This window comes from Nyctereutes procyonoides, unplaced genomic scaffold (genome assembly GCF_905146905.1).
Source record: "Nyctereutes procyonoides isolate TBG_1078 unplaced genomic scaffold, NYPRO_anot_genome, whole genome shotgun sequence".
In the NCBI taxonomy this organism is placed as follows: Eukaryota; Metazoa; Chordata; class Mammalia; order Carnivora; family Canidae; genus Nyctereutes; species Nyctereutes procyonoides.
The window spans coordinates 57,048,485-57,075,614 of NW_026575043.1; the positions used below are offsets into that span (position 1 = coordinate 57,048,485).

A 27,130-nucleotide genomic window follows, 5' to 3' on the forward strand; every position below is an offset into this window, starting at 1 on the left:
GTAGTTAGATCATCATTTTAAAATATTCATTCTGCCAACCTCTACCAACACTCTCTTAATCAGTGTTTAATCCACGTATATTAATGTTATCATGGGTAAATAACAATTTCTTAAATAAATTTTGTTTTTTTATTTTTTTAAAGATTTTTTATTTATTCATGAGAGAGACAGAGAGGGGGGCAGACACACAGGCAGAGGAAGAAGCAAGCTCCATGCAGGGATCCCAATCCCAGTGTGGGACTCGATCCTGGGTCTCCAGGATAACGCCCCGGGCTAAAGGCAGTGCTAAACCGCTGAGCCACCGGAGCTGCCCAAATTTTATGTTTTAGAGAGTTTTAAGTTCACAGCAAAGGTAAACAGAAAGTATAGGGATCCCTGGGTGGTGCAGTGGTTTAGCGCCTGCCTTTGGCCCAGAGTGCGATCCTGGAGACCTGGGATCGAATCCCACGTCGGGCTCCCGGTGCATGGAGCCTGCTTCTCCCTCTGTGTCTCTGCCTCTGTGTGTGTGTGTGTGACTATCATAAATAAATAAAAATTAAAAAATAAAATAAAAAAAGTATAGATATTTCCCAGACACTCCCTGTCCCCACACATGCACAACCTCCCACACTATTAACATCCCACACCACAGTAGTAACATTTGTTACAAAATCTAAACCTATACTTACACATCATTATCAAAGTTCACAGTTTACATTAGGTTCCCTCTTGATGGTGTACATTCTGTGAGTTTTGATGAATGTATAAAGACATGTATCCACCATTGCAGTATGACCAAAATAGTGTCACTGTACTAAAAATCCTTGGTAGTCTACCTATTCATCATTCCTTTCCCCTTTTACCCCTCCCACAACCACTATCTTTTTCTTGTCTCCATATTTCTCCCTTTTCCAGAATGTCTTATCTTTGGAACCATACAGTATGTAGCCTTTTCAAATCAGCTTCTTTCACTTAGTAATATGTATTTAATGTTCCTATGTTCCTCCTCACAGCTTCATGGTGTGATAGGCTGAATAACATTCCATCATCTGGATGACCACAGTTTATTTATTCACTCACCTACTGAGGGACATCTTGGTTGTTTCCAAGTTTTGGCAACTGTGAATAAATCTGCCATAAATACCTATGCACAGGCTTTTGTGTGGATTTAAGTTTTTAGTGAATTTGGGTAGATACCAAGGAGCACAACTCCTGGATCTTAGTGAATTTGGGTAGATACCAAGGAGCACAACTCCTGGATCTTATGGTAAGAGTATGTTTACTTTTATTAGAAACTGCTGAACTGTCTCCCAAAGCAAGCTGTACCATTTTGCACTGCCACCAGCAATGAATGAGAGTTACTGTTCCTCCAGTTTCACCAGCATTTGTAATGCCAAAGGTTTGAGAGTTTGGCCATCCTGATAGTTGTAACATATTATCTCATTGTTAATTCACAATTCCTGGGACACCTGGGTGACTCAGCGGTTGAGCACCTGCCTTTGGCCCAGGGTGTGATCCTAGAGTCCCAGGATCGAGTCCCACATCAGATTCCCTGCATGGAGCCTGCTTCTCCTTCTGCCTGTGTCTCTGCCCCTCTCTCTGTGCCTCCCATGAATAAATAAAATCTTTAAAAAAATAATTCACAATTCCCTAATGACATGATTTTCAGCAACTTTGCATATGCTAATTTCCATCTACATATCTTCTTTGGTGAGGTGTCTATTTAGGACTTTTGTACATTTTGTAATTGGGTTATTCATTTTCTTATTGTTTTTTTTATTTTTTTTTAATTTATTTATGATAGTCACAGAGAGAGAGAGAGAGAGAGAGAGAGAGGCAGAGACACAGGCAGAGGGAGAAGCAGGCTCCATGCACCAGGAGCCCAACGTGGGATTCGATCCTGGGTCTCCAGGATCGCACCCTGGGCCAAAGGCAGGCGCCAAACCGCTGCGCCACCCAGGGATCCCTCATTTTCTTATTGTTAAGCTTTAAGAGTTCTTTGTATATTTTGAGGAATAGTCCTTCATCAGATGTATTCTTTATAAATACTTTTTCCAAGTCTGTGGCTTGTCTTCTCATTCTCTTTTCACATTGTCTTTCATAGAGCAAAAGTTTTTAACTTTTAAAAACTTTTAAAAACTTTAAGTTCAGCTTATTGATTCTTTTTTGTGGACCAAGCTTTTGGTGGTCTTGTACCTAAAAGTTACCACTGTGCTCATGGTCATTTAGGTTTTCCCTGACTTTTTTTTTTTTAAAGATTTTATTTATTTATTTATTCATGAAAGACACACACACAGAGATAGAGAGAGAGAGAAAGAGAGAGAGAGGCAGAGACACAGGCAGAGGGAGAAGCAGGCTCCAGGCAGGGAGCCCGATGTGGGACTAGATCCCAGGACTCCAGGATCACGCCCTCGGCCAAAGGCAGGTGCTAAACCGCTGAGCCACCCAGGGATCCCTGCCCTGACTTTATTTCCTAAGAGTTTTATAGTTGCACATTTTACATTTAGGTCTATGATCCACTTATACCTAATTTTCACAAAAGATGTAACATTTGTGTCTTGATTTACTTTTTTACATGTGGATGTCCATTAGTTACAGCACCATCTCTTGAAAAAATAATCTTTGCTCCATTGTATTGTCTTTCCTCTTTTGTCAAAGATTGGTTGCCTATATTTATAGGAGTTGATTTCTGAGCCCTCCGTTCCATTGCTCCATTTGTCTATTATTTTCTCAATTCCACACTGTTTTGATTACCATTGCTTTATTCTAAGTCTTGAAGTCAGGTAGTGTCAATCCTTCAACTTTGTTGCTCTTCTTCAATATTGAGTTGGTTCTTTGGGGTGTTTCACCTCTTCATATAAACTACAGAATCAGTTTCTCAATATCTATAAAATAATTTGCTGGGAATTTTGATTGGGATTGTGTAAAATTTATAGATCATGTTTGGAAGAGCCAACATCTTGACAATATTGAGTCTTTCTATCCATGTACATGGCATATCTCTCCATTTATTTAGTTCTTCCTTGATTTTGCTCATCACAGTTCTTTAAGTTTTTTCCTCAAATGCTGTACATATTTTGTTATTTACCTAAGTATTTCTTTGGGGGGGGCTGTTTATGTAAATGGTATGTTTTCAATTTCAAATTCCATTTGTTCACCGTTGGTATATAAAAAAGTGATTTGACTTCTGTATGTTAAACCTCGTATCCTGAAAATCTGTTGTAACCACAAAATAGATAAATTAATAGATATGCATTTTCAAATACACATACACATAGATATGATGGTTGTCAAGAATGTTGTTGATCGTGTGGCCATAGGGCAAGGGACTGGGACAGTGAGGCCAATACACGTGGTTTTTTATATAGTGCACATGTGTGTCAACTTAGTCTCTGAATTTTATTCTTTGTTGTTTTCTTCCACTTTCTTTCCACTGTTACCTCAAATTTGTTAGTCATATTCTCTCTGTATATTTATGTTTTTCTTTTTCCTTTTTTTTTTTACTTTGCAAATATTTTAAACTCAGTTACTAAAATTAACATCATCAATAAATGGGATAAAGCAACATCACATGCCTCTTGGAAGGATACATCAATTATATACCTGCTAAAAATGCATAACTATTATGATTAAACTCACACAAACCCCAAATTAAGGATTTTATACATCATTGTCTTGTTCTTTAATTTAAAAAAAAATCATAAGAGACAAAGAAAGGCAGAAGCATTTCAGATAAAGAAAACAAGAGAGACTGGAGTCAGTGAATGAAATGCATGATCCTGGGTTGGATCCTGAACCAAATGGGGATGAGGGGGGAACTATAAAGGACATTTATTGGGACAATGGCCTAAATAGGAATATGGTTTGTATATTATAGTGTTAAAACTTCCTGATTTTGGTAACTGCACTGTGGTTAGGTAAAAACAAGACCTTACAAGTATATAAGTATTCTATGTTCTATTTTTATGATTTTTTTTGCAAAGTTTGAAATCACTTCCAAATAAAGGTTAAACACGATTCTATTCTGTATCTGTAATTCCCTGAGCTATTAGCTGAGTTGTCTATTTACTTGCATTTAGTGCTCACACCAGTACTAGCCCTTTTGCCACAATTTCTCTTTAGCTAAGTCCTGAATTTTGATTTATGGCCAGATTTTATCAGCAAGCAGCTTACTTTCCAGAAGAACTCACAGATGCTACTGCTTCTAAGTTCTTCAATGATTATTTTTCCAGATGATTTTTGAAAACATCTGTCTTATCTGTGTAGTAACTGCCAGGATATGACACTTCTGATTACATTTTCTGTGCTTTAGAACTTTGGGAACAGTGTTGGCACAGTTTTCTGCCATTAAATGTGGCTGCAGTGGATTGGTTTTTATTTTTTTTACTTTATAAGGAATATGCTTTTTCTGCCTGGGCACCTCAAGAATTCTCTCTATATTCCTGAATTTCATTAATAACCACTATATTTTTTGGTGTCAATTGCTTTGAATCAATATCCTCCCCCTCCACCACCACGACTGCCTCCGCCACCACCCACTCTGGGTTCCCTAACTGAGCTTCCATACAACCTACTATGTCCTTCCTAAATGCAGACTCGGTTCCTCACTTAGGGGAAATTTCCTTATTGTATCTCCTAACATTTCTGTCATATTTGTTGAATTCCTTACTTCAGAGATGCTAATTATACTCATTAAGATTCTCTCTGTCCTCCAAGGCTATTATTTTTCCTCTAATTCTTCAATATCTTTGTTTCCTCTTTATTATGACTAGCTCTAGACTTTCCTTTAGATATTTAGAAATGTTCATTTGACTCCTTTCTGTTTCTTATTTATTTAGAAGTCTTGACATGGTGCTCTTTTGGTCTTCCTTTATTTCCTTAACTCTTCACTTTTTCTGTTCCACTTGTGTCATTTTATCATCCTTTGAACACTTGCTTCATTTAAGTCACTGAAGTTTTTATATAACACAAAGCAATATTCCACTTTGGGCATTGCTTTCTCATGCCTGAATTCCTCATCTTTCTTTGGATTCCTATGTTCCATTCTTTTTTTTTTTTCTTCTTTTGGAACAAGAGGCATTCAAGTGTTCATCTTACTATGGGCAGCTCTACCTAGACCTTATGTTTGTTCACATGTGATATATTCATTTTCCCTGATATCCATACTACTTTATCTGAGACCTTTAATCTTCATCTCCAAGGTACCACTGGAAAACTGAGCACCATAGTCTACACATTTCTGTAGCTGGAGGGCCGAGGACAAGGATGGAGGGAATGCTTTTAAGGAGATGTACAGAATCTGTTGGAGGACTTTTTCATGGATTTTTCTTTTCATGCCCCCTCTGGAACAAAGGTAATTCTATTCCTGCAAGAATATGTCCTCAGGCTTCAGTCTCAGGCAGATACTATGAAACTGTCTTTTTCAACATCTAGTCTCACCTCCTCTGCTGCCTTCCCTTCACAGAGAAGGGAATGCAGCCTCATTTATGGCTGGAGGTGGTTACACGACACTATTACAGAGATAGGAATTTTCCTCTCCAAATTAAAAGACAAACCCATATAAAGAGAAGGCCTTCCTGCCTTTCCCCACTTCATACCTCCTCTACTTCCTCCTGGAAAGTTTCACAATGACTGGAGGTACAAGAGCCCTGGTGACCAAGAGAATGACATGTATGTGCTAAGGGTAGCAGCAGAGCAGAAAGAAAGGGCAAGGTTCCCTGAGAACATTCTTGAAGTAGAGGACTCACCTGGACTGCTCACTTGTGAATGTATTATCATTTGATAGGACTCTCCCCCACCATCCTTTTTACTTAAGCCACTCTGCTGATTAGCTATGGAAAATGACAATCAGCAATTCTTTCTGCTGCTGGTAAAATCCTGAGATGGTCAAAAAGGGCTTCTATTCTCAAAGATTCTTCTGTGACTTTTCTCCCAGGCTATTCATTCACCTCTTCAATCTCATTTTCTCTAAACTGGATTTGGCACAAGGATGGGAGAGTAAAAATTCTCAGGATTTGGGGGCACATGGGTGGCTCAGTTGGTTGAGCATTCAACTTTTGATTTTGGCTTAGGTCATGATCTTGAGGTTGTGGGATCAAGCCCTATGTCGAGCTCTGTGCTGGGTATTGGGCCTACTTGGGATTCTCCCTCTTCTTCTGCCCCTCATCCCTTCTTCTCATGTGTTCTCTCTTTAAAAAAAAAAAAAAAATCAGGATTTTCTTTCTCTTACTACTGGGAACAGCGCCAACAGAGTCAAACCACAATCTTGTTTCTTTTCTTGGTTGTCAATTTTAATATTTACAGCATGAAGTCAATTGGCTTTACTGGATTTTCCTAGAGTCTACCCCCCCACCACCCCCATTATCAGGAAAGTGTGTTCTCTTCATTAGATATTGAAGAAGAAAGATTCTGTGATCAGCTTCACTCAGCCCTACTTGTCTGGAAGTCTCCGAGCCCAGATTAAAATTACAATGGCTAATGTACACTGTTTTCCAAAATAAAATATGACAAGCTAAAAACAAGTGTTGCCTTGGGGCACCTGGCAGGTTCAGTTGGTAGAGCATGCAACTCTTGATCTTGGGGTCATGTGTTAGAGCCCCATGCTGGGCAGTAGAGTTTACTTAAAAAATAGTTTTCAAAAAAAAAAAAAATAGTTTTCCCTTTCTAAACATTCCTATCTGTGAACCTAGGCTTATTTAACATTTGCAGGGCAGCCGGGGTGCTCAGCGGTTTAGCGCTGCCTTTGGCCTAGGGTGTGATCCTGGAGACCCAGGACTGATTCCCACGTCGGGCTCCCTGCATGGAGCCTGCTTCTCCTTCTGCCTGTGTCTGTGCCTGTGTGTGTGTGTGTGTGTGTGTGTGTGTGTGTGTGTCTCATGAATAAATCTTAAAAATTTTTCAATTATTCATAAATTAATCTAGATGGTAGCCCCAATTTTTTGTAGACTGCATTTGCTATAATATAACCTCTGTCAGAAAGAAGTATTGATAAAGTACAGTTATTGAGATCTAATCCCTGTCCAGTTTTTACAAACAAAAATGTAACCTCATTTTGCAAATAACTGGGAAAGGGGTTAGGGGGAGAAAACAACACTGTTCCCGTGGTGACAGTGCAATGTATCTGCAGTCCTTACAAGGGGGAATACGTGTGGGCTTTGGAAATAATCTATCAGATGTTTCAAAAGTAACTACTTAAGGTGACTATTTCTATAGGAAAACTCATATTATGATGATTAGTTTTATAGGAAATAATGCTCTGTATCATTTCCATTAATCTTGAAGCTATATGACCCTTCCTCATTTTGCACTGGATGCTATCCACACAGAGGCACACACCTTGCTCATTTGGTGACCAGGCTTCTGGTAACCACAATTCTGTAACAAAACTGTGACACTGGAAGTAACTGAAATCATGTGAAAAAGTAGAAAGAGTAGTCAAGATTTCTATATCCTGAGGCCCTGGCTAAAAATGAGGTGTGCATTTAATCATTCGCTCATTCATTCAAACCTACATACCATGCACTGGGATTCCCACCATCTCACAGCCTGTGTGGGGAGAAGCATAAGCAACAGCCACAACACCGCATTCTGAGCGTGAAAGGGAGCTGTAGAGACTACTACATGAACACAGAGCAGGAAGCAGGGAGCCCTGAGGGTGGAAGATGGGCCTCTGACGGTGAGGAGACATTTACCACGTGGGGACAGGGGGAGAGGAGATGGCAAAGTGGACATGTGAATGGCAGCTGACCAGGTGTGATGGGAAAAACATGAGCCAACAGCATGGAAGGTGTCAAAGGAGGAAAGTCAAAAATGTAGATGGCAGTGCCAAATGTTCAGGGGATGGAAAGGAAGCCATGCACTTGTGCAATCATAAGGTGAGCTATGACTCAAGCAAGAGTCATTTCAATAGTACACTGGTGGTGGCGAGGAGCAGATCACAAGGGATCGGGGAGAAAACGGGAGGTGAAATTAAAAGCAGAAAATATGCCTTTTAAAAGTTTGGAAGTAAAGAAGACAGGACTATAAATGTGAATGAACAGAATGGCAAGATTTAGAACCACTTTTAAGAGGTATCTAGCAGGGAGTCTACCTGAGTCTCTACCTCTGCCCCTCTCTCCTCCACACTCACACACGTGTGTGCTCTCTAAAATAAATAATAAAAAAAAAAGGAACCGCTATTTAAGAAAATGATGATTTTACATCCCACAGAAGATCCAAAGTGTCAATCAGGCTTCACAGCTACAGGCAGCGATGCAGACAGACTTTGGGAGGGACCCTGATAGTCTGAATTGAGAAAGGAGCCTTAAAACACTTGGAGCAGATGCATAAACAAAATGTGATGCACTCAATAAAATGCCATTCAGCCATGAAAAGGAGGCAAGCACTGACACCTGCCAGAACACGGAAGAACCCTGAAAACATGATGCTGAATTAAAGAAGCTGGTCACAAAAGGTCACATGTTTTATGAGTCTGTTTGTCCGTTTATTTATTTATGACACAGAGGAAGAGGCAGAGACATAGGTGAAGGGAGAAGCAGGCTTCCTTCAGGGAGCCTGATGAACGACTCAATCTCAGGACCCCAGGATCACGACCTGAGCCAAAGGCAGACGCTCAACCACTGAGCCATCCAGGTGTCCCTATGAGTCCATTTGTATGAAACATCCAGAACAGGCAAATCCATAGAGACAAAAAATAGATTAGTGGTTGCCAGGGTGAGGAGGAGGGAGTGATGGCAAGTAACGACTTCAATGGGCATAGGGTCTCCTTTTGGGGTGATGAAAATGTTCTGGAACTAGACAGAGGTGATGACTGCACTGCATAGTGAATGTGCCAAATGCCACCAAATTATATACTATAAAATGGCTAAAAGAGTAAAGTTTGTTACATGCATTTACACATACAAAACCTGAAGCAGCATGAAACCAGTCAGGCCATCAGGCAGGAAAGTGAAGTACTGCCAACAGACAATGGCAATTATGTGACAATTTTCATAATTGTCAGTTATCAAGAAGAGGTAAGTTATGCTAACCATGAGGCTGAACAATACGAAATTGCAAAACAAAAGCAATTTCATATGGTTCAATCTAATATATTCCTTTTTCAAAGACAGGGCACTCTGTTGACTGTAGAGATTTCTGTCACAGTTGATGCTGGATAAATCAAGCCTCTCTCAGTCCCAACTGACCCTGGATTTTGCTCCTCTGTGCCCCTAAAATAAGTACTCCACTTGGGAAAGGCAACTTCTACAATTCCCTTTGGAAAGGAGAATGTCTGATGGGGAGAGCAGACAAAAAAGAATGCAGACACGTGGGTTTTGTTTCTGGCTTTGCCAGCTCTGTTCTAGAGAACTAGGAACAAATAGAGGAGTCCTTCCAACTGTTAGAATACTTCTTCATGGGGGTGCACGATGCCCACTAGTCAATCAAGTCAGACGAGAATTCCTATCAAAAAGCAGAAACGAACACCACTCCTCAACTTTGACCAACCAGTCCTGCTCATGATCACCCCTCCTAATCTCAGAATATCCTACATTTTAATTGATAAAAAGAGAGTATGTTCTATAAAACCACTGTCTCAAGGAGGCAGGGATTCTTTTATTTCAATAAATAACCTCACATCCAATTGACAAACAGGAAATCAAATAGCCCTCATCATGAAAGAAGTAATCCCAGTGAGATGCTGAAGATGCAAGTGATTTGGGCTTTCTAAGCAAAATAAATATTTGAAGCAGAAAAAAAAATTTTTTGAGAGTGCATTTCTCAATTGCTTGACCCCTACCTGCTACATTCCTAGCTCACAAGTTTTTCTTTCTTTTTCATCTTAACAGTAATAATTATGAAGTAAGTAAAAGTAAGTTTTATTCTCAGCATAAGCTAGGAGCAGGGAAACAGGCTTCCGAGTTAGTCTGCCATTAGTACAGGTTTTGGCTCCAATGCCTGTGTGTCCTTGGCATATTGGTCCACTTTTGGACCTCCCCTTGTCTACAAAATAATCTTCTTATCTCAGAGGCATGTCCTCTGTGAAACAGATTCTGTGAAGATTCTGTGAAACAGATAAAGCCATCAGCTCCATAAATGCTCCGTGAATTACAATGCCACTAAATAAAGCAATCAGGATAGAACTCAAGTCCTGGGTTGGTATTTACCCATGCCCTATCAACTTCATCTCCACTGTCTTCAGTTTAGAAAGTAATGTTTCTGTAGGAATACAATTAAAATTCTCTTTTTTTAAAAAAAGAGTTTCTGCCAAACGTGGTGGCTCTGTAGTATATTTCTAAACATAGTTGGTCAATAATTTGGCGTGACTACAATAAAGTGAAATTTGTGATTTTACAGAAGTAAGCAGTACTCTAAATTCCTGAAGATTACACAGTAAGAGTAACAGAGCCAATGAATTAATCAGTCTTCTGTAGACTAATGTTGCTTCTAAATTATTTTAGATGGGTGATTCTCTCCATTCTTTTGAAATAAATATACACAGACACTATATATATGTGTGTGTATTTATTAATATTTGTGTTTATTTCAGGGGAAGAATTACCCATAATCCTCCTTGGTAATCAACATCATGGTTAACAAGTTCTACCATTGAAGCCTATTATCTAGTTCATACTCCTTTCTCTCCTGAATAAAACACAGAACTAGTAAGGGCCTAACAACCTGTCCTTTAAAGAGAAGTCACTTTTTTTATTTGATCCTTGCACGAGCTGTTCTGTAACACCCTTTGAAGTCACTGACTTTCAAATTTCTAGTGACAAAACCTTTTCAAAAGGAAGGCAATTCAAATGCCAACATGCAAGAGAAGAGCATGGGAGGGAGGGAGCCCTGCCTTCCCATCCCAGAGGAAGGTTGCCTCCCTTCCACTGCTTTCCAGTTCTGAGTGACCGGAAGAAGCAAGAAATATAATCAGCAGTCCAGTTAAGGTCACAACATGAGAGGATGATCCCTCCGTGTTCCTCCCACGTCTGGAATCTGCTCTAACAGAGATATTCCATGAAGTCAGGTGAGACACCTCTTAGAGATCCTTCTCTTTTAAGAACTTACAGACACAGTGAGAGAGCTAATCAGTGCTCTCTGTGCCAAGAAAAAAAAAAAAGATCTCATCTGGTCAAAGGGCTCCTACTTTTCACGAACTCCAGGTTCTCACCAAAGGATAAGGCTTTATTTAAGTTAACTTTCCCTGATCCAAATCAGAAGATGGCAAACATTTCGTGACACTAGTCCCTGACTGAGGGTGAGCAAATTACTATCTTTATGTATCTATTTCTTCTCTTACAAGTAGAAATAATGACAGAGTGAGCCATTTCCTAGAATTATTGTAAAGATTAAATGATAGGACAGCTATCATTTATTTGTGCTTGTCACAGTGTAAGAGCCAGTAAATGTGAGCTAATATCACCAAAGCATCATTGCCATCCTGGAGTCTGGAGAGATGTGGCATTTCTTTTGTGAGAAATATCATGGAAAGCTAGAATGAAGACTTTAATATCGGAAATCAACTCTCCAAAAAGTGCTTTTATCACAAACTGCACCATGTCATTGGGTTCTCAATATAATTACCTCCAAATGACTCCATCCTGAGAATTAATCTTTGCAAAGTATGCTGGGGGAAAAAAATTCTCTTAAAGTATAAAGCAAGAATTAATGACCACACAGTAAAATTCTCTTAAAAATCTCATTTTAAGATTCTGCTGAGGCCAGATGTGACTGACAATTTACCACTTTGATTCAACTAAGAAAGAATAAAAAGCAGCGTACAGCATTCTTTAAAATCAGTTTTGTTTCACTACTTAATAAACTTATCAGAAATCTTTGTGATTTAAGTATGAAGCAAATGGGTTGTGGTTAGCCCATTCCAGGTGACATACCGCATGTCAACGCACACAACTGCACAGACATACACAGTTCCATTAGGAAATGCTTTAAAAAAATTTTTTTTAAAGAAAAGGAGAGTTCTATTTAAAAACAGCTGCCAACCCCCACACCAAACCCTTATCCTGGGAATTTGATTCCTTCAAGCCAATTCTGATGAAAGAAAAAAACAAAGAATCTTAGGAGAAAAGTAATTTTGGAATCCGGGCAATAGTAGGGAGAAGATATTGTTCCTTTCCATTTAAATGCATTGCTATGAGATTGCCTAACAGAGGTCTTATTTTCCACTTCCTTACAAGTTCCCTGTGTTGCTACTGGGATTTTTGGGGTGTTTTTTGTTGTTGTTTTTGTTGTTGTTGTTTTAAGAATCTGTCAACTCCTATCCTAAGTCCTACAGCAGCACACTTGAAAGCAAGGAGACATCACACAGGCAACTTGAAATCCCATTCGGAATGAGCCAACCACATGGAGGGGCCTCCGAGCATCCTGCCAACAACAGCAGATGGGAGCGTGGCAGAGCTGGGCACGTCCCCTCACCTCTGCCCACCCTTCCCCACCCCGGACCCACTGACCTTCTGATGACCTGTGACTTCGTCCCTGGTTCTCCCCAGCTCCTCAGCAAGTTTCACGTTCTCTTCTTGCAAAGCCGAAAGCTGCTGGGACTTCTGAGCTGATGCCTGCCTGAGGGTTTCTCTGCAAGGACAGTGAGTGCAGGGTTACCATAGAAACAAGACAGGCAAGGAAACTGTGGGAGACAACCAGCTCCACAGCACTGAGGAAAATATATCTGGGTCACGTGCCCAATGGGATCTATAACAACAGGAGGCCACAGTATCTCTGGACGAAGGGGCTGAATGGCTCTCACCTCTCAGGAGGAGGACTGCCACCCACAATCATTACATGGTTTTTTTAAGCCTGATAAACACTACATCCCACCCTCTCTCCACCCACACTCACCCACTTCTCAACATTCCCCATACAAAGAGCAATGCTACTGTAAAATAAATGACAAGCGAAATGGTCAGTCCTCTCATCTTTAAGGACTATTTCCACTAGAAAATTATGCTAAAACCCAGTATGTTGATAAAGCCAAGGTACTCTGTTCTGACTGCACAGATCCGTAATCTGGCTTTTTTTCTGGCAGAAATAAAAATCTAATGGTCCCATTTGCCAGTATCTGTTAGAGTCAAGTGCTGGCGTGAATTTGAAGATATTTTTAGGATGCCTCTTGAGGTGAAATGCCCAAAGGAAATGAGGCTTTCCAGTTACATAACAGGTGTTTCATTTTGACTGTATTCTTTCCACAATGCTGAGTTGTAATTAAAAGTAGCAAATAAAAAGATAGCCTGCGGACCTATATCATGAACATCAGCATACAGAATGTGCACAGGGTAAGTACACTTATTAAACATCTTGACAATTAAAATTATACAAAATATACATCTCATATTATCATCCTTTACACATGGATATTGAAAATACTTTATCTGATCACTGGATTTTAGTTTTCTGTCAGAGAAGGTTTTGATGCCACTATGAGATTTAAGTCTGTGTTGGCTCAACTCCATTTAGGAAGCTGTCATACATGGCTGAATCCTGAATCAAGTCCTCTGGGTATGAATCCATCTGCTGATGCAGGAACATATCTATTTTTAACATCAATTGTCTAATGGGTGGCAATGCCTGGCATCTTCAGTTTGAGTTTTAATTCTCCATCCACCTATAATATGCATACTGGGGTAAGATTTAGGGGAAGAAATCTACACAAGAATTCTGCTAGCACGTTAAATTAGGTGTTTTACAGAGACGTCTACTTAGCAAGTGAAGAAAAACAGAGAAGTAATCTTTGCTTCCAGTCATTCAAAAGCTAGGAGGGTTGATTTTAATTATGGATACACACACACACACACACACACACACACACACACAAACACACACTCTACAACTACAGCTCAAGTTCACCTTCTGGCCAAAGTCCATCAATTCTTGACAAATCTGAAGATTTTACTTAGGATGAAATCATCCTAAGTCAAATCTTTTATTCCTAGGTGGTCACTGTCTTCCTTAGGAGCTATTTGGTCTCAGCATCTGGGTAGCCTGTCAGTGATATGTTTGTGATCCTGCTCTTGGTCTCTTAAAGATTTTCATCTTTTAATGGTTTATTATGATTATGATTATTAGTTAAGCTCCATACCATGCGTGGAGCCCAGTGCAGGTTTTGAACTCATGACCTTGAGATCAAGACCTGAGCTGAGATCAAAAGTTGGATGCCTAACTGACTGAGCCACCCAGGCACCCCTTAATGGCTTTTTATTTTTTTTTTTTTTTTAATTTTTTTTTTTTTTTAATTTTTATTTATTTATGATAGTCACAGAGAGAGAGAGAGGCAGAGACACAGGCAGAGGGAGAAGCAGGCTCCATGCACCGGAAGCCCGATGTGGGACTCGATCCCGGGTCTCCAGGATCACGCCCTGGGCCAAAGGCAGGCGCCAAACCGCTGCGCCACCCAGGGATCCCCCTTAATGGCTTTTTAAATCCGTGGTTTCTATTAAAGGCCCAAACTAAAAAAAATTTAATTAATAAATAAATAAAATAAAATAAAGGCCCACACTAAAGAAAATTAAAATAAGGAGTCAAAGAAATTTCAAAATGTCCTAAAGTATTGATCTAAAAAAGCAATATTTGTTCAATGTAAAATCGATAAAATGCTTTCATGAACATTTTCTCAATCAGTCCTCAAACCCCAATGAGGCCAATATTATTTATATTTTATTTTTTTATTTTTTTTGTTTGTTTTTATTTATATTTTAAAGATGAGAAAACTGAAGCTCAGGGAAGTAAGAGATTTTCCCCAAATCATAAAGCCAGTAAGTTGTAGAAGAGAACTGGAGTTAAAACTGGTGATGGACCTCACTTGTGATTCGAATATAGAAACACCTTTCCATTTTTCTTTAGAGTGTAGCAGGGTACATGCATTTCATAGAGGAGGCTCTCACAGCTCAATTTCCAGAAATACTCTAGGCAATAATTCTGAAAATACCTACAAGTATTTCTAACAATTTTTAAAGCTATCTTTCTTTCTACATGACAGAAGACTATCTCAGTTTTAAAACTGAGAGGGAGGGGCACCTGGGTGGCTCAGTGATTAAGCATCTGCCTTTGGTTCAGGGCACGATTCCAGGGTCCTGGGATTAATACCCACCATCAGGTTCCTTGCAGGGAGCCTGCTTCTCCCTCTACCTATATCTCTGCCTCTCTCTGTGTGTCTCTCATGAATAAATAAATAAAATCTTTAAAAAAAAACACACAAATGGAGAGGCAAATACATATTGTTCACAGTGACTTGCAAACACTGTAGTTATAAGTCTATTATAAATCTATTAATCGCCATGCTAAATCTATACTAGATTTATTACTGTGCCAGTAAATACAAAAATTTAAAATCTTTAAAAAAAAACACACAAATGGAGAGGCAAATACATATTGTTCACATTGACTTGCAAACACTGTAGTTATAAGTCTATTATAAATCTATTAATCGCCATGCTAAATCTATACTAGATTTATTACTGTGCCAGTAAATACAATAATTAAACTACTTATATCATTTTCCCTAAGATTCAAAATTATATGTCAGAGAGAAAACATTTTATTTCCTCACTCCACCTGATAATAGGAGCTGGCTAACCTAAACCAAGTTTTTCTAAAATCAGTCTAGTAAATAGCATAGAAAGAACACTTAGCTACAAGCTCTGGTTTCCAGCACCAAGGGCAATATTCCGTAGGAGGTAGTTCCAGTTAGAACTCCAGTGTCTAAACTGGTGTCCATTTTCCTCCAGGAACTGAAATCCTAGGGGAGATACCAGGGAAGTTCTAAAGGACACAGAGTGCCCCATATACATGCTGAACCACAGAGAAACAATCAGCAGCTCATTCTCTAGCTTTGAGTCCTGAGGAATGAAAGAATGGTAAAATGACTGCCCCCGTGCCTTTTTTTTTTTTTTTTTTGAGAAGCATGATCCCCATTCCCATTATGTAGTATATTTATTTTAGATGGTCCCTGAAATGTGGCCAAGTCTAGGTCAGGGAACAGAGTCACTGGGGGCAGGGGCTTTCAACCTACTCCTCCTACTCTCTCCACCAGCTTCTGAAGCCTGTCCCTGGTGTCTCCTACTGCTCTGCCCTCCTGCCTAAGAACCCTAGCCACGGTGTGCCAGATTACCAACAGAAAGGGTGATTCCCCCAGGCCTGGTAGGCCAGAAAAAAGGTGTAGAAGCAAAAGCAGCACAGGCTGTCTGCCTGATGGTCCTGACTCCTCCTCAGCCAAGCTACTCCCCTCCTCAGTGGTCAGAGATGTGGGGACAATGGCTCCAGGGAGGAGGACAGGCCAAGATTAGAGAGGCAGCGGCATGGGCCACAGTCTTTTGCTCATGATCCTCTGTGTCCATAGCCAGGAGGCTAAGCTTTTATTATTCAATGGAATCATTCAAAGAAAAGCACAAAACATTCTCATAACAGAGGTAAAACCACCCCATACTAATTGGAAGTGGGTGACATGACACAGAGATCTAATGAGGACGGTGAATGCTTAAATACTAGACCAATGCAATGGCCATTACGAGAGACTCCTGAATAATCCTGTAGGAAAGAGTTTTATCAAATTCCCAAGAGCTCTCTTGGCTAGGTCATGCTGGCCCTGCCCCTCCATTACCTAGTATAGCCCAGAGAGCTCAAAGGTGGGATTATGGCAGTGGGAGGTTGGTTAAGGAATCTTCTCCTGCTCCTCAGATCCTCCCTCACCAGCTGCCTGTGACACAAATGAACTAAAGTCAACAGTGCTCCAAACTCTCTAGGTCAGCCTAATTACTTGTGTCACAGGGGAGATTCCCAAAACGGACCTGGGGCTACCCTCTCGGAGCTGATGGTGTCTCTGTTTCCCATCATGTGACCTTTCTCTCTCTGTGATGTAGCTTAAGAAGGCCGAGAAATGCAAGCTCTTCCTGATGTCCACGAGCACAACTATAAACTGAGAAATCTGTGTACGTGAACAGAAGTAGTGGGATCTATCTAAACATCGTCTAGGGGATCCCTGGGTGGCGCAGCGGTTTAGCGCCTGCCTTTGGCCCAGGGTGCGATCCTGGAGACCCGGGATCGAATCCCACGTCGGGCTCCCGGTGCATGGAGCCTGCTTCTCCCTCTGCCTGTGTCTCTGCCCCCACCCCCTCTCTCTCTGTGTGACTAACATAAATAAATAAAAATTTAAATAAAATAAAATAAAATAAACATCGTCTAGAAAAGTATCAAGTATCATTGAAACTAAGACTGAGGTACAGAAGTGCTGAATCACTACACTGTACTGCTGAAACTAACATTACACTGTATGTTAACTAACTGGAATTTAAATAAAAATTAAATACAAAAACATGAACTATGACTGAGGAAAGGATTAATCACTTGCCACCTGAATCACTCAGATGAGATTCTTTCTTGGGGGATTTTAGGAACTCTTAGAAACCAACATGTAGCAGGTTTAGTCCAAGCTTGATCAACAAATTGTATTGAGAAAAGAAAAAAAAAATCGTATTGAGGATGGTGACTTGGAACTGATGCTTCTGTTTGATCAGAACTAGAAGTAAATAATTTAAGCCCTGGAAGGGCAGGAGCCATATAAATCCATCCTTGTATCCTTCCTAGCATGGAAGACACTCAAACGTTTACCTCATTAACTGGCTTTAAATGTTGAGGTTCACATAGTTGGTATGGTACAGCTCTCTGAAGAGTAAATGAAATCTACACTGAAACTATCATTTAAAATGCCAGATAAACAGCAATAATTATGAGTATCAGACTTGAAAGGCAAGGATTTGGAGGTGGTGCTGACAAAGGAAACATGGCCAGCCTGTCTACCTGAAACTGATGTAGTAGACTGGTGGTTAACCTCCATTACCAAGATTCTTCTAGGGCAGCCTGGGTGGCTCAGCGGTTTAGCGCCACTTTCAGTCCAGGGCCTGATCCCGGAGACCAGGGATCAAGTCCCATGTCGGGCTCCCTGCATGGAGCCTACCTCTCCCTCTGCCTGTGTCTCTGCCTCTCTCTGTGTCTCTCATGAATAAATAAATAAAATCTTTTTTTAAAATTTTTATTTATTTATGATAGTCACACACAGAGAGAGAGAGAGAGAGGCAGAGACACAGACAGAGGGAGAAGCAGGCTCCATGCAGGGAACTTGATGCGGGACTCGATACTGGGACCCCAGGATCACACCCTGGGTTGAAGGCAGGCACTAACTGCTGAACCACCCAGGGATCCCCAATAAATAAAATCTTAAAAAAAAAAAAAAGAAAGAAAAGATTCTTCCAGAGTTCTTTCATCTTGTTTCCATACCAAGAGGTTTGATTCCTCTTAAAAATCAAGATTATTAATATGCTTGAGAGTGACAGGTTTTCTTTCTCGCTTCAGGAAGGGCTTTGAGAGATTTATTAATAAAGGGTCTGAGGTTTCAGATCCTTTAAAGTACACTGCTTGGTGCGCCTGGGTGGCTCAGTGGATGATCCTGGGGTCCTGGGATCGAGTCCTGCATTGGGCTCTCCACAGGGAGCCTGCTTCTCCCTCTGCCTGTCTCTGCTTCTCTGTCTCTCATGAATAAATAAATAAAAATCTTAAAAAAAAATGCATGGTGCTTTAGAAAAAAACTCATTCCTCTTGTATTTTATTCATCAAGTCATATTCCAATCCCAAACATCTTTACTTGTCAGCCAGCACACATTTTGCTTTGATCCTTTAACCCAACTATCGGTGTGACTTAGCTACCTAACAGGTAAGTGGCTATAGGTAAGTTACATCTCAGGCGTGCTGGGAGCATTGGGGAGGAGAAAGGGGAGAATTATTTTTTACTTTAAGTACTTGTCAAGCTATTTTTTTTAAATAACTAGTATCGTTTTCACTTTTGCAATATTAAGTCCCATAGTTTATCTCAAAGGAGATGAACTTACATTTCTTTCCTAAACTCTTCCATTTTTTGGTTCTCTACCGTCAGAAGTTCTTTTGATTTGTTCAGCTCTTCCACGTTCTTCAAGTTGTTTTCCTTAAGTGTATCCAACTTAAAGACCAAGAAAAAAAACTGAATGAAATGATTTCATTTTCCAGGGACATGACTGGATAGACAAATTATTCATGCAAATGGGCACTAAAAAGACGAAATTAGTCACTTGAAAAAAAAAAATACAGAAAAAGTCACCAGGTGAGGAGATGACAAACAACCACATCTATTACAAACTGCAAACCTCCCCCTTATATTTAGTCAGACATTTCCTGTACACCCGGCCAAACTGTCAAACTAAATTGGTATGTGGATTACAACAAAAGTTTGCTTTCATTTCGTGTACAATTCTCAATATTTACGATTGAACCTACTATTCAAGTATGACCCCTCTTAAAACAACAAAAAAGGCCCACAAGAAATAAGTTCCAAAGGCATGACATCAGCAAGAATTACTCTTTGTAATAAAAACAAAAATCCCTTTCCTTTCCCACAGATTAGTAATTTTGGATGTATTTGTCAACTTTAGTACCAAATGGACGGAGTTCTGACTATAAGAATTTTTTTAATCAAGTATCTGTAGGTAGGAGAATATTTGGTTATCCATCTTAACTTGGATCTGAAAAGAAGAAAGCCATGCAGTGAGGCAGAAAAGCACTCACATTCGTCCAGCCCTATCACGGGCCCACAGGGAATGCAGCCAGCTCAGGGCCTGGCCCTGGTGGGAAAACTGGACATGTTCCTGGGATGAGTGAGGATACGACCAACTATACAGGCTCTGGCAGGTGACAGGAGTTCTAGGTGAGGAGCCTCTAGCAAGGATAGGGAGCTCATTCCGAGCCATCATTGCCCAGGGTATGTTTTCTGATGCCACGGTGGCTTCCTGGGACTTGGGTAGTCATCCCCTACAGTCAGAGATACCTTTGCCACATTACATGCCACCAGTCAGGAGTCCTAAACAGTGCCTTGATAGCTTTACCATCATGATATTCCTTTTAATGCCCTCTACAACTAAATAGAGGAATCTGGAATTCCAGATTCACAGAGCAAGAAAAACCAAGTATTGCAATGGGTCCCAAAAAATTATTCATCCAGTCTTGTATTCTGGTTGTGACAAGGACACCAAGGGCTGTGTCTTGAAAACACAATTCTCCCTGATTCTATCCTCAAAAATTAAATATATTCCTAAAATCTTCTCATTTAGCTTCTGTGATTATTTTTTTAATGCTTTTTCTTCTTTTCTCAGGACTATCAATTTTGTAAATGTACCTTCTTCTATATCTAGTTTTATTCACCCTATAATTATCTCAAAATGTGCATATCTTTCCAGATCTCCATCTCTGATCTTCCATAATGAGGTCTAGCCTCTATGAAGCAGCTATTCAATGTGGCTAGCCCTTCCCCTGCTTTGATTCCTTAATGTCTCACCTGACCATCCCTTTTAAAAGTATCTGAAGTTCTATGGAACTTCACGTATCTACTCTGGTGAATCAATCTGCTTAGGGTTGAGAGGTAACTGCTTCCCAAAGAAAGGGTTGGAGGAGCTGGGAGTGGGGAGCAGGGGAATAAAAAATGGGTCCAGGAATGAGAAATATGCTCCTTTGGAAAGAATCAAAGTGATCTCGATGCCACTAGTCTGAGACCCAGAAGTGGCTGATTGGAGAGGACACAGAAGGGAACCAACCAGGGCTGAATGAGGCCAAGAAAAGGTCTATGTCAAACTCAGAGCTGAGAAGTGGAATTTAGTGGCTCATGCTGGGAAAGAGTTGAGGAAAAAAAACGTGTGTGATTTAAGATAAAAGATACAAAAACAAGAGAGTGTCATGAGTACCTCTCTCATCAATTCCATCATTGAAGGTACCACAAAGCCACACTATCAGGGTTTTCCCCTCACTTCTTTAAACGTTGATCCCACTAAGTGAATAATGAAGTAATACACTTTATTTAATATTATTGTGCTCCTGGTGTACATTCGACTCCACTAACACAGATCCAACCTGCATGAGGCCATACTTCAAAAAAATAAACAATCCCAAGTTAGTGATCAAGCATTCCATGAAGTCGATAAGCTGTCCTTTGTACAAAAAGCCATTTAAATCTGATTACTTCATTCTGTAGTTTTTCATTTGTTTGCTTGGTATCCTCCAAGGACGCCAGAGTTTCACTCTTCTCTTTGGTCATCTGTTCCATTATCTGCATGGCGTCTTCTGCCGTTTGAGCAGCCTGAATATAAAAAAGCTCTGTGAGAAATGAGGGCAGACCTGAGCAAGCCTGCTGGGGATGCTCAGGCTGTGCTGCTCGGGCAGCCCTCACTGTCTGTGTGGCTAAGGTTAAGGGCCAGTCACCAATCCGATGCCAAGGCAAACAGACAGACGTGAAAGGGGAAGAGAGTTACAGACCCTTTCCATGCCATTCTTCAAACAAGCCAACTGCAATATACCATCTGTGTATTTTCAGACCCTTCTAAACCTGTCTTCCAAGCTCCAAAGTTATACTGTCACGCCCATCATTCTGACCTATATTTGAGAGAAACATTCAGTGATAATAAACAGCAACATCCTTACGTAGCTGAATTTTCCCTTAATCATATTTATTGCTGTATGTTTGAAATACTATTCTTTGCTATTTCAGATTTGGGGCTTTTGAAATCACTTGTCATTTAGGTTGGTAATTTCTCAAGTAAAAATAAAAATTATTTGGGCAATTATTAACATAAGGCTCAAGTGTTTAATGAGAAGCATTAAATGGAAAAGTCTATGAAGGAAGCTGTGGTAATGAATATAAACATGGCTGTGAATAAAAAAGATAATGTGCATATGGACACAAAACCTTAGCTGATAAAATATAAAAATAAAAATAATTATAAGAAATAAAATTTTGTGTTTATTTCTTGTTTTTCATAAAAAATAAAACATTCTTAGGCACTTGCTTATAAGTTCATGTGGTCTAACAAAACTTATGGAAATTCTGCCTTATGCCTTCCCCACCACCAGCCATGGAGAGCTCACTGGAGTATTCCAACTCCAAATGGACAGACACAAGGAAACAGTTAAAAGTCAAACAGAAGATACTATGTTTCACAATGTGCCCATTTTACTCTTGTTCTTAATCCTTTAAGAACCACAGCTGACTTTTTGAAGAAAATGTCTCCTTAAATTAAAACATATATCCTTTTTATTCACAGTTTACAATTCTTTCCAACAGGGAAAGACAACTGCAATTAGAGATTTAGTAAAGAACTGCCCCTTCAGGTGGGAACAAACACATGAGCTTGAGACACATGAGCAACTGCGAAAGTGTGTTGGCGGGGGCGGGGTGCATTTCCTCAGGTGGCCACAAAGAAGACAAGACCCCAAGCCCCCCGGGGCGCTGGGAAGTTAGTACACGGGGTTAGTAGTCCAGGTCTGGTCCCTGACCCTCCCATTTTACCGTAAATGACTGAAGAGTCTCGAGCTCTCTAATTTTAAGAGTGAGCTTGCTCTTGTCTTTCCTCAAAATACGGTTTTCATTTTGAGATTCTAGGAGGTTGGCTGAGATATGGCTGTTGGTTTTGGCCAATTGGCTAATCTCTTTCTGAAGGATGAAGTAGCTTTCTGCCAGCTTCTCCTTCTCCTTCAGGAGCTCCTCCTTCGTCAGCATCATGTCTCTCTTCTCGGCCAAGAGGTTCTTGTTGTCTTGCACCACCTTGATGCGATCAGCCAGAGTCATCTCATGCTTCAGCCGGAGGTCGTCCAAGATCTTGGTGAGGTAGCTGTGTAGCTCCTGCAGCTCTAACTTGGACTTGGACAAGGTGGTGAAATCACTCTTTAGAGTCTCTATATTGGCAGCAAGCTGGGCCGTTTCTGCACTCAGGAGTTCCTTCTCCTTAATTATCTCTACCACTTTCTGCTCAGACTTGGTCTTCTCTTGGACGAGTGCAAACTTTTCAGACTGCAGCTGCTTCGTACACCCTCTTAATTCTTCCAGCTCCTGCTCTAGGAGCACCACCCTCCCGTGAAGTTTATTGTTTTCATACAGGGAGGACTCGTTTTCCTGTGCTCTGGCTTCTTTTTCCAGGATGAAGGACTGCTGTATTCTGTGGATCTCCTCGTTTAGTCTCTGACACTCTTCTTGCAGGCTCAGCCCGTCCCGTAGCAAGATGCTCTTTTCCGAACAGCAAGTCTGAAGTTCAGCATTCAGACTCTCCTTTGCTTGCAGGATGCTCGTGTGCTCTTTTTCTAGACTCTTCTTAGCATTTTGAGCCTCTTTCAACATCAGAGAGAGATCACACTTGGTGGCCGCCAGCTCCTGGTTTTCCCTTTTCCTCTCCTGAAGCTCCTTCTTCAGTGTGTCGAGATTACCGAGGAGTTTCATCTTCTCGTGCACGATGATTCTTCTGTTGGCAGACTCCTGATCATATTTCCGTTTGAGGTCTCCCATGGTTTTCATGGAATTCTCTCTTTCTGCAAGCAAATCTCCATTTTGCATTTCCAAGACAGACTTTTCCTTCAAGAGACTGTCATGCTGCTTTTTGAGTTTTGCAATTTTCTGACATACCACCTCCTTCTCAGAAAGCAGGTAAGTGATCTTCTCGTTCAGGCTCACTTCGATTTGGGTGGCCTCTTCTGAGCATTTCTTCAGCTTTTCAGTGACGAGTCTGTTTTCACTTAGAAGTTCTTCTTTTTCAGCCAAGAGTCTTCTCTCGGATGAAGCCAAGGTTTCTTTTTCATGCAGAAGCTGGATGCACTCCGAGTCTGTGATCTCCCGACTGGTCTTGATTTCTTCCAGGAGCTTGCTGAGGCTGGTATTTGTAGCCTGAAGCTGCCTCATCTCCAGCTCATCCTTTCTCAGAGCCCGCTGGGCATCGTCCAGCTGTGTGCGGAGCCCACTGGCTTCCGTGCTGAGCAGCTGCTTGATCTGGATGGCGGCCTCCAAGCTGGCACTCAGCTTTTCTCGATCTTGAAGAAGCATGTCCTTCTCAAACTGCAGATCTTTGCTGCTTTGGAGAAGATTTTCTCTTTCCACTTTCAAGGCTATGCACATGTTATCAAGACCTGACTGCTTCTCCAAAGCTGACTTTTTCTCAGTCGTGAGATCTTCAATCTCCTGCACCAAGGTTTTCTGATCTTTGACTAGTTCCTCATAAGAGCTCTGGAGCTTCTGAATAATTTCATCTTTATCTTTAGCCAAGGCAAGATTTTCAGTAACAAGCTTCTTGATATGATCCTCCAGGTGATCTTTTTCTTCCTGATCCTTCTTAGACTCAGCAATCAAAGTATCTTTGCTGAGGTGGAGCTCTTCTATGAGTGCCTGCAAGTTTGCTCTGGAAACCTGCAAAGAGTCATTTTCCTTACTGACCTTCAAAAGTTCTGCCTGTGCAATATTGACTTCTCGTAGTAATTGCTCTCTCTCAACCACCAAAGCTTCTTTATGGAGCTGTTCCTGCTGATGAAGCTTTTCAGCATCTTGCTTTTCTTCTAAGGCTTTCTCTTTTTCTAAATGAAGAGTTTCATTTACCAACCACAGTTTCTGTTGATCTTCCTGAAGTAAAGTTATTTTGGCCTCCACCTCTACCAGCTTTGATAAAAGTGAACCTTTTTCTAACTTTAAAGCATTCCCCTCCTGTGCAAGAAGCTGCTTCTCTGATTTCAGACCCCTCAGCTCTTCTGACATTAGTTCAATTTCTTTTTTGGCTGATGTTAACAAATAAGTTAGCGACTACAGAAACAAAAGATGGAAAGAATGGAAACAAAATGAAGTCAAGCAGACAAATGCGAGCCCAAATAACTTAATGTAACCTAAATCATAAAAGTTTGAAATTTTTTAAACAGTAACTGTCATAGAAACTATCTAGATAACAAGAGGGGAAACCTAGATAAAAAGAGCCCACAAAAGGTTAATACAAAGCAGGTTTAGTGTTGCCAAGTGCTAGTCTACCCACTGGTTTATCTTTGCAACATTTTTGAAATCATCCCTGAGTGGCACCTATGAGGTAAAAACAATCTTTTGACTTTGATATCAGGGGATGAGATTCTTTCCTGCCCTTCCAACTTCCCAATTATTTCTATTGTTGGAAGAATTCAGAAAAGAATTTTAAAAAATACAATCCAGAGAACTACAAAAAGTGAGTATGTTTTAATCAAAAAAGGGAGGGAAAAGGTGAGGGAAAATAAACTATTGCTTTTCAAACTAACTACAAGACCTTAACTTTCTAAAGGACAATCACTGGCCTAACTTGATCCCAATATTACATATAACTTATTAAAAGTATAGACCAATTTGCTAAGCTTTGGTGACTAAAATAAATGGGTTTAAAAAATACATACATACATACATACATACATATACATACATATATATATATATATATACACACACATATACATACATATATATATACTGGTTTATAAAATGACTTGACCACATTATCTATACTAGTGCTTTCCAGAACCTCCTGCAGTGGTGTGAGTTTCTTTATCTGAATGAATATGGTAGTCTCTGATTATGTGTGTGGCTTGTGAGCACGTGAAGTCTAGTGAGTACAACTGAGAAGTTAAATTTGTAATTTATTAAAATTTAACAAATTCAAACTCAAATTGATGTGGCCAATGGCTAGTATCTTGGACAGCACAGCTACAGATCACCAGCTCTTAAATGAGGAAATGCAGCAATTTTGTAGGTTCCATGAACCTCCTAATACCTTATATAAAAACTTGCTGAGAATATAAATTTTCCCAGAGGAAAACATCTTAAGTTTCATCAGATTAAAATCTGTGGGCCACTGTTGTTGACAAACACTGAAATCCATAGAAATCAGGTATTGAGACAACTTTGGAAGAGAACAATCCTAACCAAATAACCCTTGTAAAAAATTTTTTTTAATTTAAAACATCAGTAAGCAAAATTCATGAGCCTTTACACAAACTAGAATGCTGTGGTTTGGTCAGACTGCAACATTTATAAGGAAAACATTAAAAAAAGTGGAGTCTGTCCAGATAAAGGGAACCACAAAGACAAAAGGTCTGGAAATTATATCTAGTGTTAAATGGCTCATAAAGCTGGAGATGTTCTATAGGGAAAGACAAAGCCTTGAGGGCGGCATGGAGAGGAGAGAGAGTGCACGTATATATACATAGCACGTGTTATGTCATAGTCCAATTTAATTAAGTTTTAGGTGGGATTTGTTTCATGTCTTACGTATGCTCTTTTACATTTCCTTTTTACCAAACTCCTAGACAAACATTAAAAATAATAAAAGACAAGTATTTACTTTTCTTTGAGCAAGTTCAATGGTGGCAGGAAAAAATTAAATACTGGCAGGACAGTTGAACTTCATTATCTTACCAGAGTAAAAAAATATACTGGGTTGCAGATATGATCCTGATGCCATAAAATGAAATTTAATGTATTACATTCTATTCTATTTAATAACAGGATGTTTCCTCACAGCCCCTGTCTCCAGCTTCCCTGCCAGGGAGCTCAGAGTGCTTTCCGGGGACATATAAAAGCCCTACAAAAGCCCTCTCTAGAACCCTCGCTTCTAACATGCCCTATAGGAGCCCTGCTTCTCCAGCACTCACTTGCTTTGCTTGGCCTCTGCCTGTTGTTTTGCTGAAAGATGTTTCTCCTAACCTCAGGGCAAGGTGGTGGCAAGATGGCCAAGATTGGAGGCCACAAGAGGGCCTCCTGCAAGCCAGCAGACAGAGCTCAGGCTACATGAGCCTGTGTGACAGCTGGGAAGCAAGCAGCACAGGGGTGAGGGGATGATGGCTACACAGTACACTCAGAGGAAACACCTGTATGGCAGCCATCACCACACTGGAGAAGGAACAGCAGCTGGCAGAAAGAGCTGGAAGCCAGGAAAATGTAATTCGCCATCCTGCCATGCACTCAGAGGTTAGCACCTGTAATGGTCACTGTTACCCATCCCATCTGCTGCTGCTTTATAAGCCCCACTGCAGCCCTGATGCCATGTGGCACCATGATCCTCTCCTAAGAACATACTTTGGCTTTGTCGGCTTGCTTTTTCAGTTCCACCATCTCCTGCAGCAAGTCACTGTTCTTCTCCTGTGCAGCCTTCAGCCTCTCCTCTGTGTCCGACAGCATCTTATGCAGGTTCTGTAGGACCGCTTCGTGCTTCGCCTTCATGTCACAACTGGCTTCCTCGAACCTGGTTTTCAGATCCTGGCACTGGTTGTGGCTCATTTCCACCTTTTTTTCCTACAGAGATCCGAAGCAAAGCAGTAAGTCATCTAGCCATAT

General features: G+C 40.5%; 1 protein-coding gene across 7 annotated transcripts in view; it reads right to left on the reverse strand.

Moving 5' to 3' along the window:
• Positions 1 to 27,130, reverse strand: part of CLIP1 (CAP-Gly domain containing linker protein 1) — a 127,582-nt gene that overhangs the window by 15,854 nt on the left and 84,598 nt on the right. For 6 of the 7 annotated variants that reach the window (XM_055322817.1, XM_055322813.1, XM_055322818.1 and 3 more), the window contains 4 exons: positions 26,873 to 27,088; positions 20,996 to 21,112; positions 18,843 to 18,949; positions 12,423 to 12,543 (listed from right to left, as the gene is read on the reverse strand). In XM_055322817.1, the coding sequence (XP_055178792.1) occupies positions 12,423 to 12,543; positions 18,843 to 18,949; positions 20,996 to 21,112; positions 26,873 to 27,088 (561 nt within the window). Of the gene's footprint in view, positions 1 to 12,422; positions 12,544 to 18,842; positions 18,950 to 20,995; positions 21,113 to 22,318; positions 24,587 to 26,872; positions 27,089 to 27,130 lie in introns of all 7 variants that reach the window. The other variant, XM_055322819.1, reaches the window with a different exon arrangement.